General features: G+C 44.8%; 1 protein-coding gene across 1 annotated transcript in view; it reads left to right on the top strand.

Moving 5' to 3' along the window:
* Positions 1–867: 867 nt before the first annotated feature.
* Positions 868–19,800, top strand: part of EDIL3 (EGF like repeats and discoidin domains 3) — a 238,317-nt gene continuing 219,384 nt past the window's right edge. Inside the window, exon 1 of the mRNA XM_064736890.1 lies at positions 868–1,202. Coding sequence (XP_064592960.1) covers positions 1,136–1,202 — 67 coding nt within the window. The 5' untranslated portion in view covers positions 868–1,135. The remainder of the gene's footprint in view (positions 1,203–19,800) is intronic.

Below are 19,800 nucleotides of genomic sequence, written 5' to 3' on the forward strand. Positions count from 1 at the left end.
GAACGGACCTTTGCATCTCCTGGTCTGGTGGAAGGTGTCCTTCGTCCTGTTGGGATGTGGCGAGCTTTGAGGTCCCTTCCAACCCAAACCGTGCCATAATCCTGTGATTCCGTGCGAGTTCCCTGCCTGGATGCTCAGGTGGGATTTTAAACTGAGGCAGCGCTCAGCAGCAGGGAGCCTTGGGCACCACCTACAAGACAGAGAAGTTTGGGGAGGGCCAAATTCCTCCACGGAGGGTAAAACACCTTCGTGAGAGCGTCCTCTCCCTGAGAGACGAGATCAGGCACCCACCCAACACCAAACTAGCCCAGGACATGCGATTTGCCGCGGGAGAGGAGCCCCGGCTGCGCAGAGGAGGAAGTGGGGAGGAACCCCGCTGTACCGCTCCAGCCGGCTGCGCACCCCGGAGCGCTGCGGGAGCATCCCCGGGACCAGGCGGGGACCGCGGGGTTCCGGCTGTGTGCGGGAGCTCCATCCCGCACCGTCCGCACCGCGGGGTCCCGGCCCCGTTTGGGAGCTCCATCCCGCGCCCTCCTCATCCCAGGGTCCCGGCTCAGTGCTGGAGCTCCATCCCGCATCCTCCGCACCGCGGGATCCCGACTCTGTGCTGGAGCTTCATCCCGCATCCTCCGCACCGCGGGGTCCCAGCCCCGTTTGGGAGCTCCATCCCGCACCCTCCGCATCCCGGGGGCGCGGCCGGGGCGGGGCGGGGCCGGGGTGTGTCCAGCGGCGCCGCCCCCGGGATCCTTGCGGGGCGGGCAGGGCAGCGGCGGCAGGAGGAGGAGGAGGAGGGAGGAGGAGGAGGAGGAGGAAGGCAGAGAGGAGAAAGAGGGGGAGGAGAGGAGGCGGCGGGACGCGGCTCGGAGGCGGCGGCCGGGCCATGCTGGAGGCGCGGCGGCACCTGGCGGGCGCGCAGAGCGGGCGGGCGGCGGGACGGGCTCCGCGCCGCGTGTAAGGGCGGTGGCAGCGGAGCGGCGGCGGCTGCTGCTCTCGGCCGGGAGAAGACGCTCCGCGGGAGGGACCTGCGCATCCGAGCCGCGCCTTGCATCGCCTCGCCGGGCGGAGGCACCGCCAGCGCCCGCATCCCTCCGCTGAGGCGGCGGAGAGCAGGAGCGAGAACAGGAGGAGGAGGAGGATGAGCCGCGCGGTGCTGGCCTGGCTGGCGCTCTGCGGGAGCCTGGCGGCGCCGCGCCCCGCCCGAGGTGAGGGGACGGCGGGGACGGAGCGGGCACGGGGGGTCGGGGTCGCGCCGGAGCTCCCGCAAAGTCGGAGTCCAAGTGCGCTGGGGGACCGGGAGGTGGCTCTCGGCTGTCTGGGCTCTCCTTTTCTCTTTATGCATAAGGAAAGAAGAAAAAAAAATAATACTTATCTCTGCGTTTGAAATAGAAGCCGGCGGACGATCCATCCTCAGACTGGTTCTGTTTGGAAACTGTGCTTAATTAGAGGGGAAAGAAATGCCGTGAGTGATTAAATGTAATCCAGAATGAGCGGCTGGGAAGATTTAATATCCGCAGAGCTGTCCGCACCGCTTTTCCCTTCCTCCCCCCGCCCCTCTCCAGCCGCCGGTCTTCATTGTAATTTGGAGGCTGCTAGCTCCGAGCAGGAGACCCAGCAAACCGCGGAACAGTTTGCAAACACGTTCGGGAGCTTGAGCATCTCGGCAGCGGCGAGCAGTTCTTGCCAGGCGACTCTTTCGCTGCCTCCCCCTAATTAGGTCTTCTCCATCCTAAAACACCCGCGGCGCCTTCTCGGAGTCTCACCCCCTTCCAAAACAAAACAAAACAAAACAAAAACCCCCAAAACCCTACCAAACCCCAAAAACCCTCCGGAAGAAGAAAATGCCCACCCTACCCCAGAGAGACAACTTTAGCTCTCTTGGGAGTTCTCTTTATTATTTATATTAATCACTTCTTGCCGAGGTTTGCCCTCCTGGCATTGAAAAGTTGTCTGAGCTGGTGGTGCGAGGAGCTGCTGGTGGGGCTGCGGGCACGGTGCCCCCTCCGCAGGGGGCTCGGGGGGCTGCTCGGGGCGGGGGGCGAGCGCTCCCTGCCCGTCCCGTCCCGTCCCGTGCTGCCCAACCCGGCTGTCCCGCTCCGGGGATGGAGCTGGGCTCGGCTCCGGGACCCCGGTGCGTCCCCTCCTGTTGCCCGCAGCCCCTCCTGGGTCCCCTCTTTCTGCCCGCAGCCCCCCGAGGGTTCTCCTCGTCCTCTGCCCCGTCCTGTGCCTCCCACCCGGCGTGCAGACCCCTCCATCCTCCTGCTTGCTAGAACAGCTGTTGTTCTAATGAGTACCAGAATATTCCCGCTGACTTTTAGACCTCTTCCCCTCGTTATTAACTTCTTTTTTTTTTTTTTTTTCCTTCCCGAGGTTTCAAAATGATACCAGTGTATCAGTAATAACTGAATATTTTATTAGTCCTTAAATTATTCAGCGCGGCGGCTTCTCAAAATCCGGTAGCATTCACACAGTTGCAGGGAGCATGTGATAGCTTATGCAATATGTCCTTGTACCTGCAGCTTATTCCCCAAAGTCTCCTTTTTTTTTTAAGCAGAAGATAGCTGTATCTGCCACGGAGTCTGGACTTGTCGTAAGTGCTTTGCACTGTGCTTCCTTGGAACTTCTGATAGCTCACATCTGTGGCGTTTTCTCATTAAAGCCTACAGTTCTTGCCGTGTTTTCAGGTAACTTCAGAACACAGGGAACTCAATAGGTTTTCTAGCAGAAGTGAAATAGGAAGGAAAAAAATCCATTTGCTCTGTGATTGCTTAAGCTGTGATTGTTCAGTTAAAGGTTTGTCCTTGGCTCTCAAAAAGAAACAGAAGAACATTGTACTGAGTCTTTTTTGGAGCTGAAATGGAGCAAAATGCTGCTTGACAAGTCTGATTTAGTGGGTTAATTTTGGTGGCTGTCATAACATTTACTTTTAATAGATCCTCTCAAAGTTGCAATGACTCCAAGCACTGCAAGTAACCAAAACTCTTGCAAAAAGAGGAAGGTTTTGAGCAGGTTTTGAGCAGTGCAGTTTTGAACTACTCACCATGAGTCCATTCCCATAATGGTGTAGAATGAAAACCAGTGGAAGTGTCATCTGTGCAGTGGCGGGTTCCCAGCTGCTTCTCAGGGTAAATTCCAAGTGCAGATCAAAGTTAAGTCATATACTTCATTACTGACCTGCATTTCCAGCCTACTGTTAAAGAAAAACACCAACTGGCTTTTTTTTGATGGAGCTCAGCAAAGTAATGGTGGAGGTCAAAATCCTGTTTATTCATGATGCCTTAAAAACACCTTTTGCTTTTTGTGCTTGGAACAAGTACACAGTATGTCAGCAAGTTTGGGGTGAGGTCCTTTCTGTCTTTTTGCTGCTGTTGTTGATTTTAAGGGAGAGAGACTGAAAGATACTAATGGATGAAAAAGTCGTCTCAATGGGAGACTGTCATTTTCTTCTTCCTGGCCAGTCTGATGAATTTGCAATCTCATGCACTGTAACAGGAGCCTTATCTTCAGAGATGTGTTTATATGCAAGCACATGATGAAACCAGCCTTCAAGGGTGCAGTGACTTCCAGCCCTTAGGTTGCAAGAAAGATGCAGGTGCATTTTTAATAAGCAGTGCCCTTTCATGCATATTTAAAAACAGCTGTAAGCTTTCACATTTGCTGCTGTTGCTGTTCCTTGGTGGAATTTGGATGCCAGGCACTCTGGTGCTTTACTGTGCGTGGACAGACAGTCACTACCAGAGTGACTACAGAGACTACTAGAGATAATTTCAGGACGAAGAAACGCAGTGCATCCCACCTGCAGTAATACAGGTTCGTGAGTACCACTGTGTGGGGTTTTTTAGGGTTCTTTTTTTTCATCCCCAACAGCTTCCTGAACAGTCAGTGAAGATTGAGATCAGATGAAAGGATAGCATGATGTAAAAGTGGTCTGGCTGTATTGATTCTGGCCGTGGGGTAAGCTGATCAACAGCAGTAATGGGTAGGTAGATGCACAGCAGATCAGTGCATCCCACACCTTCACGATAAACATTTTTGCAACAGGACCTTCTGAAAAATTACCATTTGAGTTGTCTTTGTAGTGAAGCTGCTCCCTGGGTTGTATCATGCTTCTCCACTTAGCTGTCTGCTGAGTCTTTAAGTGTGGTTTGCCTAAAAATTATATTGACGTTGCTGAAAACAGGCAAGTGTAATTCCTTATTTTATGGCCGTATCCTGTCAGCCTGAGTGAAAAAAAAATCTGGAACTTCGAAGGAAGTGTTTCAAAGATGTTGCTTTTTCTCCATTACAGTGGGAACCTTCACTCTCTCTGAGGCTTAGAAGTTTCTGTAAAGCCCCTTTCTGCAGCTGGAATCAGCTGCAAGGAGCAAAAGTGCTGAGAAACAAGAGAGGTAAACTGTAGCTTTGTTCTCATGTATCTGTACTGAAAGGCTGAAAAGATCACAGAGGCTTTTAAAGACCAAGGTTCTTCTGTTTTACTGAATGCCTTTGCATCTTTGGACAGCATCTGCTTCTGTACAAAGTGCTGACAGTGTGACCCTGCATAATGATTTTCACTGTTCTTTTAACAAATTACATTTGTATTCAGATTGATTTTCCATGACTGCTCGTATAGCCTCCAGAAAGCATATAGTGGATATACTGTTGTATTCTGTACGTGTCTGGTCAGCCTAGGACAAAATCTGATGTCAAGCCATGCATTATTATAACTGGAATTAATCATTCTTGTAGTATTAGTTGGGTTTTTTTTTTTTTTTCACGTGCCCAGCCTCCTATTTCACTGCCCTTTATGTCCTTGTCCTTTATGTCTCTTTTCAAAGGATATACTTCATAGAAGGTTGTGTATCATTGGTACCATAGGGGGAAAGGGCCAGTGTCTTATCTTCCCTCCTCCACATTTTTTCAATTACCACCCAGTTGAAAACCAAGGAAATTATCCATTCTGGAAGTTATTTCAAAAGACAGTAACTTTTAATTAAGATTTTTATGCCTTAAATTAGCTGTTTATGCAGCATATGCCCCTACTACAAACTCACAGCCAGAAACCCCTTCAGCCTAAGTGAAGATACCTGGGGAATCTGTGTTTAAGAAACTGCAAGAATCAGAGATGAATCTTTGTTATTCTCAACTTTATTGTGAGTCACATAGGAGTTGGCGTGTTACTGTTTTCATCTTAGTCTCTGTAACGTCTCAAACTTAGGCAAGCCACAGATTTGTGAAATCCTAAAGGATGGTTGGTGCTGTGTTACAACTGAGATTAGATGTGATGACAAAATGATTCCCTGGGAGGGTGAGGAGACCCTGGCACAGGGTGTCCAGAAAAGCTGTGGCTGCCCCTGGATCCCTGGAATTGTCCAAGAACAGGTTGGACACTGGGTCTTGGAGCAGCCTGGGACAGTGGAAGGTGTCCCTGGCGTGGCAGGGGGTGGCACTGTGACACCTTTAAGGTCCCTCCCAACCCAGGCCATTTATGTGATTCTATGACATTGGGGCATTGTTGTAGCATACCTGAAGCCCAGCTTGAGTTTAATAAATACAGGTTGAACAACAAACAGCGATGAATTTCAGTTTTAGAAAAGTTTCACAGTCAAAATATAGTGAAAGCTTAGTCAGATGATGTGTTATAAAATAAAAGATGAGTCAAAAGATTCAAGTCCAAAGAAGGGTTGTAAGAACATTAACATCTGCAAAATTAAAACCTCTAGAAAATGCTGTTTTATATTGGAGGACCAAAACACATTTTGCATTTAAAGTTCAGGAGACAACCTAGGAGAAAGGAAAATTCAGCCTAAATTCAGTGTGTTATGTCAATCTGACCAATAATGGGTCTAAGTTTCCCTTTTTATAGGAAACTTGGATCTTAAGTTTGAGGGAGAGCAATTCACCATGTGTAGTGACAGCAGGGTATGGCTGATTTTCTAACAAACCACGTAGAGGGTAAAACAGCTTTTTTGCCATCTATATTGTGGGAATAGAGCAAGGATCTGTCCAAACCCACTTTGGACCCACAGCTGTGGGATCTGTTGCTCTGAAGGCAGGGATTGAATGAGCATCTGTCTCCCAGGATCTGGAAGGAAACCACACCTTCATGCTTTGAGGTTTTATCAAATCTCAGTCTTGCTGGTCAGGGAATATACTTTAATGTACTTGTGGGGTTTTTGATTCATTTGTTTGTGTGGGTTTTTCTTCCCTCTAATCAGCAAGCTGTGTTACCTTTCATCACACTAGGGGTGTTTTTCTATTTTAAGTTCCGAAAGCTAAGAAATGAAGCAGACCATAATTATCTAATAAAGTCTCTAGCTAATCCATCTAATAACTATATGTGGGGTGTGTGTGTGTGTGTGTGTGTGTGTGAAGGCATTATCATATGAAACACACATAAAAACATCTTAATTTTACATAATGTATAGCAGCTATATACAAACATACTGTGCTTTGGGTATAATTTGGGTATATCTACACTCCAGAGACCATACAGAGGAATTGCAGCCACTTATGTGCCTCACATCTGGTCTGATACTTAGAAGTTTAGGAAATGTTAGATAAGACCTTATCATCCTACGAATTCTTGATGCACAGCTCCGTATTTGAAGTAAGAATTTGTTATATGCCAAAAAAAGCACTGTCTATGATTTTTTTGAGGTTATCAATAGTATTCCTCACTCCACACACTACTTTAATAAGGAGCAAAAGGGGGCTTTATGGCTTGTTTATGAAAGACTTGTGTCCATAAGCTTACATATTTTGATTTATACATAGATATAGATATACTTAGATAGATATATAGATATAGATAGATAGATAGATAGATAGATAGATAGATAGATAGATAGATATAGATATATAGATATAGATTTGGTGAAGTTGTTTGAAAATGAGCAAGTAAATACTGACACAATGACAGATTATGCTGAGCTGGAAGGGACCCGCAAGGTCCATCCAGCCTGGCTCCTGTCCCTGCACAGACACCCAAAATCCCACCCTGGGCATCCCTGGGAGTGTTGTCCAAAATCTCTATGAGCTCTGGCAGCCTTGGGGAGCCTGGGCAGTGCCCAGCACCCTCTGGGGAATAACCTTTCCCTTCGCTCCATCCCAAATCCCTGGCCCAGCTCCAGCCCTTCCCTCAGGGGCTGCCAGTGTCTCAGGGATCAGGGATCAGAGATGATCAGAGCTGCCCTTCCTCTCCCTCTCACGGGGAGCTGTGGCTGTGATGGGTCTGCCCTCGGCCTCCCTTCTCCACCTGAGCACACCAAGTGCCCTCAGTGCTCCTCACATGGCCCCTCCACACCATTCACCATCCCCATGGCCTCCTCTGCACGCTCTCTGACAGTTTAACATTCTTTTTTTATGTCGTGATGCCAGCGCTGCAGCCAATATTCCAGGTGAGGTTGGCCTGGCCCAGCGCAGAGCAGGACAATCCCTGCCTGGCCCGGCCGGCCATGCTGGGCCTGGTGTCCCCAGGACAGGGATGTCCCTGCTGGCTCCAGGGCACTGCCACTGACCAGGAGCCCTGTCCCTTTCCCTGGCACTGCTTCCCAGCCCCTCATTCCCCAGTCTGTCCGTGGCAAAGTCCCAAACCTTCCCTCATTGAACCTTGCAGGCTGGAGCCAGCCCAGGCCTCTCGTTTGTCTGGGCCTCTCTGCAGGGCCGCCCTGCCCTCAAGGGAGTTGACAATTCCCCCCAGTATTGTATCATCTATGAACTTCCTCAAGATCTCTTCCAGTCCTGTATCCAGGTAATTCCTGAGGGTGTTGAGGAGCACAGGGCCGAGGATGGAGCCCTGCAGAACCTCACTAGTGATGGGTTCCCAGTGTGATGTCACCCCAGTCGCTATCACCCTTTGTGCCTGACCCGTGACCCAGCTGCCTGCCCATCTCATGATGTGTTTATCCAGCTGTGGGATGAACAGTTTGTCCAGAACAACCTTGTAAGAGACAGTATGAAAAACTTTCCTGAAATCCAGAAAGATTCCATCAACTGGTTTCCCTTGATCCTCTGAGTGAGTCACCTTGAAAGGAAATCAGTTTTGACAAGCAGGACTTTGCCCTCATGAAGCCATGCTGGCTGTGGCCAGTGATTTGTCCTCCAGGTGCTTTTCAATAGCTTCCAGAATAATCTTCATAGCTTTACCAGGCTCTGAAGTGAGGCTGACAGACCTGTAGTTTCTGGGGTCCTTCTTCTTGCTGTCCTTGAGAGAGAAGGAGAAAACTGAGACAATGTCAAAACTGAGACAATGTTTTCCATCTTCCAGTCATCTTGGGGATTTCTCTGGACTCCCAAGACCACTTAAAAATCATCAGGAGAGGTTTTGTGATGACATCAGCAGCTGTTTGAGAATTCTTCAGAATTCTTTGAGAATTCATCAGGCCCCATAGATTTGTAGGATCCGTCTGGTGCAGCAGACTGGGGTTAACTGGGAGTTGTTCATCCTCACAGTTATGGTCTTCCATCTCAGGGCACCAGGACCCTCTTGGTCCACCTCTGTCAAAGAAGGAGGCAAAGAATACACTGAACACCTCAGCCTTGTCCCTGTTCATGTCTGTGAGGTGCCCATCCTCTTCCTGGAACAGGCCAATGGTATTTTTGCACTGCCTACTGCCATTACTTTATTCAGAAAATCTCTCTTTATTGTCCCCCACACAGTTCTTGCAGCACCAACTCGATCTGACTTTTGGCCATACAATTTTCTCTCTCCACTGGCAGCAGTATCTCTATGTTCTTCCCATGCCACCTGGCCCTGCTCACACTGGGCACATGCCTTCCTTTATTACCTTACTTCCAAGAGAATATTCTTGTTCAGCCAAGCCGTCCTTCTGCCTACGCTGCTTAAGTGGAGAATCCTGGATTATCTCAGCTCTCCCAACTGCGGCAGCAGAACGACAAGTTCTGGATTTTAGGAGTCAGGATTTCAGGCGCAGTATTTAAAGCAGCAAGCTGAACTGTGCAGATGACAGCAGGGAGGAGCAGCAGATGGATAAGGAGGCTCAAGAAGATCAGCACTCCTTCAGCAGAGCCAGGGCAGGAGCTTGGCACATCCCAGCAGAAGTCTCATGATGTGAGAGAAAATTGTGCCTCAGATTTGTGGGGTTTTTTTGTGACCCTGGAGGCCACAGGGGACAGGGAAGGGAGCAAAGCCTCCCCCAGAGGAGGTGGGAGGTTTTGGTGTGGGATTTTCTTGCTGCCTCCTCTCCCAGGTGGTGCGTGGGAGAGTGGGGTCAGACACAGAGGCATAAACCGCCCTCCAGGGTGCAGTTTCTGCATCAAGTGATGGCTCTTGATTAAAGCTGATGGAGAAATTTCCTAATCCCAAGTGCTCTATCAGAACATTGCAATTCTGTAAGCACAGCAGTTTAACCAGTGAACAGGCTCACTCTGGAGTGTAGTTTGCACACCTGGGACAGCAGGAGCTCCGGTGACTGCTAAGTGCTCCACACTATGGATATGAACCCCACAGTTGCAAATTTTTAATTTTAATACAAAGCAGAGTGTTTTCTCAGTGTTTTGCAAATAATCTTCTCTCATTCTTGCCCCTCACCCCTTGCAACTAGTTTTTTCTTTCATTATTTTCAGTTCTAAACAACACAAGGCATTTATTTATGCATAGTCAGATTATGGTCCTACTGTAGGATAAAGCTGCCATTTAGACATAGAGACCTTTTTATTCATGTCTTTGAGTACTCTCACAATAGTAACTTCTTGACTGGCCAAAAAAAAAACCCCAAACCAAACGTGAAGGAGATGACTGCATTGCTAATTTTTAGCTGCAGCAATTTTGTTTGCTGAGATTCTGTGTAGGGAGGCTGAAAAAAAATCTCTGCAAAAGCTGCTTTTTTTTCCCCTATCATTGTCAAGATGCTGTGTCAACCTGCATAATTATGGAGAGCTGTGACAGCAGAGCATAAATAACAATAATTTCTGGCATCTGATTACCCATGTCTTAGGTTTCTGCAACAGTGAAGTTACAACAGATCACGCAAGAAATGCTTACGGATAAGACTTGCATGCACCAAGCACAGGCACGAAAAATAGAAAAAAAATTAGATTTATTTTATGTTTAGCATTTGTTTACATCTTTCAGTCTGTCTCTCCCTCATGTAGGAGAGCTTCTGTCACTACTGGGTGTCACTGCAGACAACCAGCCCTGGAAATCCAAGTTTCCTTCCTGTTTACTCTGTATTATAGTTCTTTAGACCATCCTGCTTTAATTTGTTTGCCAGGGTTTTTTTCTTTGGGTTTTTTTTACTCCTTTTCCAGCTTAGACTTCTGAAGTAGAGACGGAGAAACTATTACATGCAATGTAACTTGTCAGATTTCTTGCTTGTGTGAGGAATTGCACGGGATTGCTTTGCAAGGTCTTTTCTAGGTTAAAAACTAAGACCCACTAGCTGATTGCTTTCAGATACCATTCCAGAACTATTTTAAAACCATGCAGTTCTATTTATTTGAACAATTTTAAGGGAAGATTAGCTTGATACTGTGAATAATGTACAGTGTGGATGGGGAAATGATGTGCTGCTGTCATGGGAAGTAGCTGAAATGACCTAGTAGCTCCCTTCTATGGTGCATGCTATATATGTTCCTTTAATGATGCTTTTGTGTAATTTCTTTAATGTCTTTCTTTATGCTTTACCCTCAGACCTTGTACAGAATGATGCACTCCCTACAGATAGCCCTTCAGGATAAAGATCAACCTCTTTGATAATGACTTTCATTTTCTTGGGTGTGATCAAGCCCATCCTATTCTGACACCTTGCCTTTCTTCACCAGGCTTCTCTTCAACCTGGTATCCTTATTCAGGGATATAAATTCTTTCAGAAATGTCTCTTAGAAATGCTGCATTTTTGTACTGTGGCACAGTTACAGAAATGCTCTGACTCCTTCCTACGGGTGGTTTTACTTAACCTTAAACTCTTACTCCAAATGTGGGTCTTGTGGTTCAACCTGTCACTAAAGTCATAAAGAAATAAAAAAAAGGGTAATTGAAGCAATGTCAGGCATAGCTGGGGATGTAGTGTCAGTGTAGTGTCAGTCCCCAGATGTGAAATCCATCGGGGAAGAAAAAAATCAAAGCAACATTCTGAACAAGAGCTTGGAAGTCAGCTGGAATAAAGTGTGATTGACTGTATATATTGACTTAATGTTAGTTCCACATCTATATTGGTTCACACAGCAAGAGCAGTGATTGCTCTAATATGCCTCAATATCTTTCAGTATAGATGAATAATTACATAAAAATGTGAATTTAAGAACAGAGAATTATAGAGTAATAGAATGGTCTGGGCCGGGGATGGACCTTGAAGCCCATCCAGTGTCACCCCTGCCATGGCAGGGACACTTTGTACTGTCCCAGGCTGCTCCCAGCCCCAGTGTCCAGGGAACACTGCCAGGGATACAGGGGCAGCCACAGCTGCTCTGGGCACCCTGTGCCAGGTTCTGCCTACCCTCCCATCCTAATAATTTATATAAGCTTACTCTCTGTCAGCCAAAATGAAGCCAAAATGCTGAGTGTGAGTAAAAGTGGAGCACTAGGAGGTGCAGCTCCGACTTGTGGGTTGGAGCGGTTTGGTCAGGGAAGAATGAAACAAATATCTGGTCTGTAGGAAGCTTCCCAAGCCTCCAAAGTTGTGTTTTTGTTCTTTTTACTGCAAGACAAAACTGAGATGAGCAACTCTATGAGATTTGATAGTTTGGCCAAAGCCCTTCGACTTTATCTGCCACTGGCTTTTCCCTAATTCCAGCGCCGGTGGTGTTCTTACACAGAACAGTGAAATTCTCTGGTAGTTTGCCTTCTTGGGGTGGCTTAAGGCAGGAGCAGGCAAGTCCCAGAGATGGTGCAAGGAGGGGAGATGGGACAAGGAGGGAGAAGTCCGTGACGTGGACAGGGATGTTGAACACTGGATGTGTTCTCAGCTGGTTCCATCAGGGATGAGTTATGGATTGTTTTCTCGGTGCCAGTTTTACACTGGTTTTTTTGGCCAAGAAATAAGTTTCTAGACCAACGCTAAGACACTGGGTGCCAAATTTCCCCTTTCTTTGAGTATAGCTGTGTATTCCCCCCATGGAAATGTGCAGAAATCAGATCCATGAGCATCCCTTGCATTCCTGTCTGCTTTGCCTTGGCATGGATGAAAGCAGAGGAGCAAATTCCACATTTTCCTGTCTATCTCCCAGTCCAAAGTGGCTGTCTCACCATCCTGGGGCAGATCCAGTGTTGATTAACTAGTCTATCCCAGTAGGTTATTTTGTTGAGGACAAATTACAGTGGTTTTTTTTTTTCTTCTCTAATTATTTTGTAGCAAATATTTATCTTGTGGATAAGGATCCCTCCTGGGCCACGCAGAGCAGGCGAGGCTCAGAAGCTCCCCACGTGCTCTCAGTGGAAACAGGAGGATCTGCCTGCCTTAGAAATCCTGCTCTGGCTTAATTCCAAGCAAGAAATCTGTTTTAAAACTACCAGGGAGTCGATGGCTCCTCCATTCAGACCAGCTGAAGCCTGAGCAGGAAGAAAGAGAGAAGACAAAATGGGTAACAGCATTGTATGCTTCAGTTCCTTCAGGAGGAAAAAGAGAAGACTCTTCAAAATGTCTGAGATTCCTGACTGACTAATTTTGACCAATTAGCCTGCTGCTTGATTGTTTGGGATTTTTGATAAGCAAATTCATGAGGTTTTGTGTTTTTTTTTTTTAATTTTCCATAGAGAGTAATTAACAATTAACAATGGGTACATTGGTTTCTTTTCCAGATAAATTCTTGTTAGAGCATTATACTTGTAGAAAAATCTGACCAGAATTTAAATTCTATCTAAGCATTTCCTTTTGAGGTAGAGGAGGGAAGTAGAAATATCCCAAAACTATACCCAATTCAATGGAATAAAAATCACTGGTATGTATTTATAATTTTTTATCTTTTTTAATCTAGAGGAGCACCATTTGCAGAGCTGAAGAATTGCAGCAAAAACCTGTACTTTTAATGATTTCTGAGTTTCAGGAAGCCACCCTTTCACTCTTTTAATGCTCTAATAATAATCATGAAGTCTTGTGCTAGCATCTTTCATATCAATCTTTTGTCCCTTGTGTCACATCAAGATTTTGCCTGTCGTTGACACCCATCTCTTATTCTTGACATGTCTGTACCTTCCATCTCTGAAGTCTGAAAACAAAGGTCGATACATGAAGTAGAAAAAGGCATCTGCTTTTAAGAGAAATGATGAGTTTTGATGACTTATGCCTCATAAAAGCCATGTTTTGAGTCTGCTGTAGTGCCAGTGCTGCAGATACAGCAGCTGCTTGAACATCCATTTAATTCTGTGTGTGTGTGCAAGAAGAGTTGGTATACTGGAAATACTTACCCAGAGATTTTCAGAGATCTCAAAAAAACCAGGGAATCATCTGGAAATGCTGTTTCAGGAGAGCTCTCAGTTAATGTCATTCAGTGTTATTCTCACTTTATTACCATGCATGCAGGGGATTCTCATTTCTTTTTCGTTTTCAAAATGAGGTGCAAGAAGCTTTTACAATTGAAATTGAAAATGCCCGGCCTGTTTACAACATGGTCTAGGTATCTTGTAACAGTTGGGCTAATTTTTAAAGGCCTTTCATGTAGGGTCTCTGAACAAATTTTCTGTAGGAAAAGCAGCTGTGGAAAGAGCTTGTTTTTTCTCGGCCCCATTTTTCTGTTTAAGATAGAGAAGTAAGATTACTGAAGATTTTAGAGATAGTACATATGTTCTTTGAAAAAGAGCAACATAAAAGACACAAAATTGCTGTTCTGGTAGATTACAGGCTAGAGTGTGTATCTGTTGAAACTGGCCTTATGGAAGGTGCTTTCTCAAAGCTGATGTAGTTCAAAAAATAAAATACCAACTTCTTTTTCCTCCTACCCTCCCTGAATCACCCCTGCTCTTTGGCTTCGCCCAGGGTTTATTCTTCAAGGAGCAGCCTGAGGGCAGGGCATCATTCCTCATTCCTGAGGAATTCCTGTTTCTTCAGTCTGGGTGAAAAGGGAGAGTATTTAGTCTTAATGCTCCTTAAGACATAACAGGACCCAAATTCTCCTGCTGGAAATGAGGAATTTGAAGAAGTCGCATCTCTCTGGAGTTTGTGATGTGGTGACAGTGCTGTCCTTGAGGCAGCACAGGTGTGTCCCCACATGGTCCTGTCAGACCTCATGGGGAGTCTGGTTGAAAATGGCAGTGGCAGGAATTGTACAAGAATGTATTGACTGGGGAAGTAGGGGTTACTGCTGTACTACCACACTTATTTTTGTTTTGGCTTTTGCCTTTTCCTAACACATCTGTAAGCACTAACACAGGACATATCTTCATCCAGTATTTACATTCTGCAAGTGTTCACCAAAAAGTGAAAAGTGGTGGCGATGTTTGTAGACAAAACAGGTTTCTGCATTCAGTACAGCTGTCTCAGGCTGTCAAAAAATTGTCTGGGAACATTCCCCTGCATTAAAAATAACTGTATTTATCCTTGGTATCTGTAGTGACCTAGATTGTTTATCACTAACTACCTTGAGTTTTCTGACTGCATGTACTGTTGTCTGGCAGAGTAAAAAAAAAAAACTTAATTCTGTATTTACTTATTTATTAATATCCTTTTGTGGAAAGAGGTGTAATTGTCTTCTGTTTGACTGGATGTTTTGTTTCTTCAGGCCCAAGGTTTTAATGAAATCCTGATTTCTTCCTTTGCACAAAGGCTTTACATGGAATTTTTCACTTTTCATGAAACTCTTCCATTAATTGAAAGCCTTCTAAGAATAGATAATTAGATAATTAGCCACGTTACAAATCATAATGACCAAGAACTGGAGCCAGGTGCAGCTGCAGCACGCTTAGGGCAGGAAATGTAGGCAATAATCTTCACTGTGTCAAACAGGATGTTATTTGAAAGTGTTTTCAGGTTTTGGATTTATATAATACCTTAACCCACTCCTTTTCTCTGTTTTATTATTTTATTCCTTTTTCTTTTTCTTTGGTTTATTTCTTTTTCTCGTTTCCCATTTTGAACTCTATTGAACTTCAGCGTTTTTGATTTTTCAGTTGGTGGTTCAAAGACCAAGGGCCCTGATAGATGTTAATCCAAACTTGACGTTGAAAGTAGGTTGCTTTCCAGATTTAAGTTTTTGAGAAATACGGATTTTTGTGGCTTCTCTTGATTTTAAAAATGCAATGACACTTCTATTGAATACAGCCAGAACATCTTTACACTGAAGCTGCCTCTAGATTAATGTCTGCAGCTTTGCCAAAACTATTATCTATATTGCAAGCTGTCACTTTATGTCTAAACTAAATAATTAAATCTTCAGATCAGATGTACAGTTTTTTATTATTACAGACATAGTTTAGGATTTTATGGTTTCAAAGAACCTTTGGGAAAAGTTAATTGTATTACAGCCTACTGGAGAGTGGGCTAAAACCTCTCTGAAATTTTTGCTTGTTAAATTACATTCCTTGGTTTGGTTTCCTGTTTTTCAGTCAAAACCAGAGATAAAAACTGCCAGCCCTGAATCAGGTGTGTCATGCCTTAACCACTGGGAGCCTCTTTCTGATCTGGTCTGGGGCCCTTAATCTGAATTGCTGATAGCAATTATGTAAAATTATAATGAATTTTTTTTTTTTTTTAATGCAAAATGGCAAGGTTGCCCTTTTGCAACGTGCCTGTTGGGTAACATTATTTGTCCCCAAAATGAACACCTCTGTCTTTCAAGTGTAGGTGCTGCAGGTGGCTGTTTGCTTTTGCAACAGCTCCAGTCATGTGCTGTGAGACAGGAGGGAAATGCAAGGGTGCTCCCCCAAATGAGCTGTGGGTGGAAATGTCCATGATGGAGGAACTTGGGAATTCAAGGTTTCTGATGTCACATCTCATCCCCACCTCTACTTTTGCAGCTGCAGGAGACTAAGAGAAGGGGGAAAAAAGGGAAATGAATGCAATGTCGCCCAGGTCAGTGGGACAGGATGGATTTCATCCAGGGGTGCTGGGACCTGGGCAGCTCCTGTGCAGGGTGAGACATCTGTCACCTCTGGGCACCCGGGGATGATCCTGGTGGCCAAACAAAGGTGAAGGCTGTGCCCATATTCCAGTAAATCCCAAGGTCAGCTGAAGGGGCAGCTCCAGGCTGGCCAGCCCTGCTGGGAAAGCCAGGAGCTCGTTCCGGGGGTGGGATGGAGCAGCCTGGGACTGTCAGCAGGGTCAAACCACACCTGAGCCCCTGCAGGGCTGGGAGAGCAGAGGGTGTGCCCGGGCTGGGGCAGGGCTGGGCCCTGCTGTGAGGGCTGAATGAGGGGTGTGGGACTGCAGGGGCTCTCCAAAATTCAGTTTATTGTATACAAAATGCAGTTTATTCCATCCAAGGTGTCACAGCTGCCCAGGGCTGTGGGTGACAGAGCTGTGCCCACAGCTGTCAGCTCCAGCTGCAGGCAGGCCTGGAGACCCTTTGGGTTTGGTTAGAATGCATTATAGACTTTTCTTTTGGTTACAGTGCATTATAGACTTTTCTTTTGGTTACAAATGCATTATAGACTTTTCTTTTGGTCCCTCCAGAAGGGTGAGACTCAGGAGACAGAGACAGCAGTGCATGGCAGGAGGATCAGAGTAATTTTCTCTGTAAATATGACCCTCACTGGGGGTGAGGATGAAGTCTCATGCCCCTCATCACCCTCATTTTGAGTATTTGTGTGAGATAAAGCATTGTTGTATTCCATACTGCAGAGCAGTCTCTCCTTTCAATGGAAATAATAGGGTTGTATTTTATGTAGATGCTGGCAAAATAAAATCTAATATGTGCAGGATGCATCTGGTGTTTTTTGGTTTTGTTTGCTCGTTTGCTTTGTAATTGTTGCTTATCATTAATAAAGTAGACTAAGCAACATAAAATACCAGGCTGTGATTTTCAGTGTTCTGCTTTTTTTTTCATTTTGCAGTTTTCACTTTATAGTCTTGCAGTTGTGTTGGCTGCCAGTAAGAATCCCAAACCAAAGATTTACTTGCATTATTAACTTTCCTTTATTTTTGTTTATGAAATCAAAGTGGAAAAAGAAATGAGTAGCAATATGTAAAGACTCGTCTTGCACATTTTCCTCCTAGAGATGGTAATAGAAATGTCCAATTTCCAGATTGTGACAGAAAACCATGTTTTTTTTCAAACACATTGGAATGAAGTCATGGGCCTGAATTTTAAAATGAATTTTGGATTTGGCGCAAGAGATCTCAGATGAAAACCTCCTGCTGAGATGATGAGGTTTATAGATTTGAGATTCAGTGATCATGCAAAGAGTTTAACAACTCTGCTGAGTGTTGAGGGAAGAAGTTAAAATGAACTGAATTGGTGATTCATTTAGGTTACACTCTGAGGAAGGAACGGACATTCTCTAATAATTAATTATCTAATTTAAAACCTCCCTATTTCTTGACTGAGGTAAAAAATGAGGTATTTTGTATAATAAAGCAGCTGATCTTTAAAACTAATGGAAAGTGGTTTTATATTTTTCACAAAAACTATAGGCGCTTCAGTTCACTGGCTCTGCCTCAGGAAATCAGTTATGAGCAAATGAGCTAGTAAAATGAATGTACCCTGCCCTGGTTTATTAATGAAGGCAGTGTGTAAACACAGCTGATCAGTATATGGCAACCTGAATAAGCAGAGCAATAAAAATATGTGTGAATAAAAAGGTCTTGATTACTGACTGTTGATCATGAGCTGTGTTTGGTATGAAATGTTTCTTTTGCTTGAAAAGTGAAAATGTGTCCCTCCAATAAGCCAGGGAGTTTTCATTGCCTTTGATTGCCTTCACTGGAGATTGAGAGCACTCGGTAGAACTTAGAAGAAGAAGAAGGCACAGCCTTGCAGTGCTGTGCTTCTGGAAGGTGCACCCTGAGATGTAAACACTGCGCTCTTTATCACCCAAACCCTCAGCTGAGGATTGTGTCCAGGATCAACGCTCAGATTTCTGAACATGCTTACGCACCAGGACACCCTCCCAGAGGGAGAGAGTCCCAACTGTCTTGACCCGTTTGGTAGAGGGCAAGATGTTCATTATAAATTCTCATCAGGCTGACAAGAAACACCAACTCTTATGCTTCATTATCTAGTTGCCTCAACTCCAGCAGTTAGCCACTATTAACTCTCAAAAGATTTGCTTAGCAAGCCCTTAAATTTTACAAGCTCCAGCAACATACTTTAGGTACAATTACAGTTATAAATGACAAGCTCCCAGTCCTCTTAATAAACTTTGGTACGAAGTCAGGGGTAGATTAAGATAACCATGCCCAGACAAAGCAGGAGAGGAGAGACATAAAGGTGTCAGAGAGAAAAAGATAACAAGGATCACCAGTCTTTAGATCCCACACTGGTCCTGTCACATGGATGGTCTCAACAAAGAGAATGAAGGAAAAAGAGAAGAACTGATATACTTTACTTCCTTTCATAATGATTCCTTCCTTAACCTGGTGCACATCTCAAATGTAAAACAGATTTTTCATGCCGCTGTGCTCCTGCATGTGCAGCCCCTCTGAGTCCTGCAGGAAGTGAGGAGTTGCTGCAGGAACAACAATGTGTTTTATTTTTTATCCATTGGCTTGAAGTCTTGTTGAGCAAACATCCCATTACTGCTCATACAACTTCTGATCTTGAGCATGAAACTGCCTTGCAAATATTAAGAGCAATAATTGAGGTGAGTAGTACATCTGTTTCTCTTTTTATAAGAATGCATATTGAATTCTTGTGCCAGGGGTATGGCAAAAGCTTTCATGGCAGTTCTTTGAAGACCATGGTTCAGTAAATTTGCCTAATTCTGTTCTCACAGCATCTAGAGACATATTGGCTGAGACTACACATTGTATTAGCCAACAATACAAAAAAAAAAAAGAAAGAAAAGAAAAAAAGAAAAGAAAAGAAAAGAAAAGAAAAGAAAAGAAAAGAAAAGAAAAGAAAAGAAAAGAAAAGAAAAGAAAAGAAAAGAAAAGAAAGAGAATTCCAAAACCTTGCAGCTCCAGGATAAGAAAAAACGCTGCCTGAGCACAGAATGGAGAATTCTGAAATTCTCATTTCTGATAAAATAAGACTGTGATGGTCAAAGTGGCTCCAGCAATCCCCTGATATAAGTAAAGGTCAGGGGTATGGTGTGACACAGAGAGCCTTAAGGATGGGTTCAGAGAAGATGAAAAGCAGCTTTGTTGGACCTCTTTAATCCATCTTTCCAAAGCTAAAAGGCAACGTGGGAGAGAATGAAACACGGAGTGCTTTGGCGACAAATTTTCAAATACATGGAAGGTTCTGCTGGGCTTTTTGTCACTGAGTAATTGATGATTCATTAAGAGATGCTTCAAAGAGCTTTGAAAACACAGAGGGGTGACATGTGTGGGATGTGGTAGGAGAGAGAGAGAAAATGGAGACACGAAAGGATATCAATGATCAAAATGAAGCAAGACCCCTATGCAGGGCTCTGAAACAGCATTTGGAAAGCTACTATCCCATTTCTGAAAGCCTGAGTGAGAGATGGCAAATTCGTACAAACCCCAGCAGATGAGAACTTGGGGGGATTAGCTGTGCCAGTGGCTAGGAAAAGAGGTGTCCTGAGGGAATAAGTAAGGAAAAGAACTGGGATAATATCAGCCACCTCCTCGCTTTCACCCCTTGTAGAATCAAGTGATAAGCAAAGTAATACTGGTCAGTATTTCAATGTTATTTAGTTCTTTATAAGCTGTTACAATTCAGGATAATTCATATAATGACAGAAATTCAAGGTCCCTGAAGACTTGGGGGAGTAGTTCACTTTTTAATGTGCTTCTTGGAGACAGTGAA

Source organism: Zonotrichia leucophrys, chromosome Z (assembly GCF_028769735.1).
Source record: "Zonotrichia leucophrys gambelii isolate GWCS_2022_RI chromosome Z, RI_Zleu_2.0, whole genome shotgun sequence".
Lineage (NCBI taxonomy): Eukaryota > Metazoa > Chordata > Aves > Passeriformes > Passerellidae > Zonotrichia > Zonotrichia leucophrys.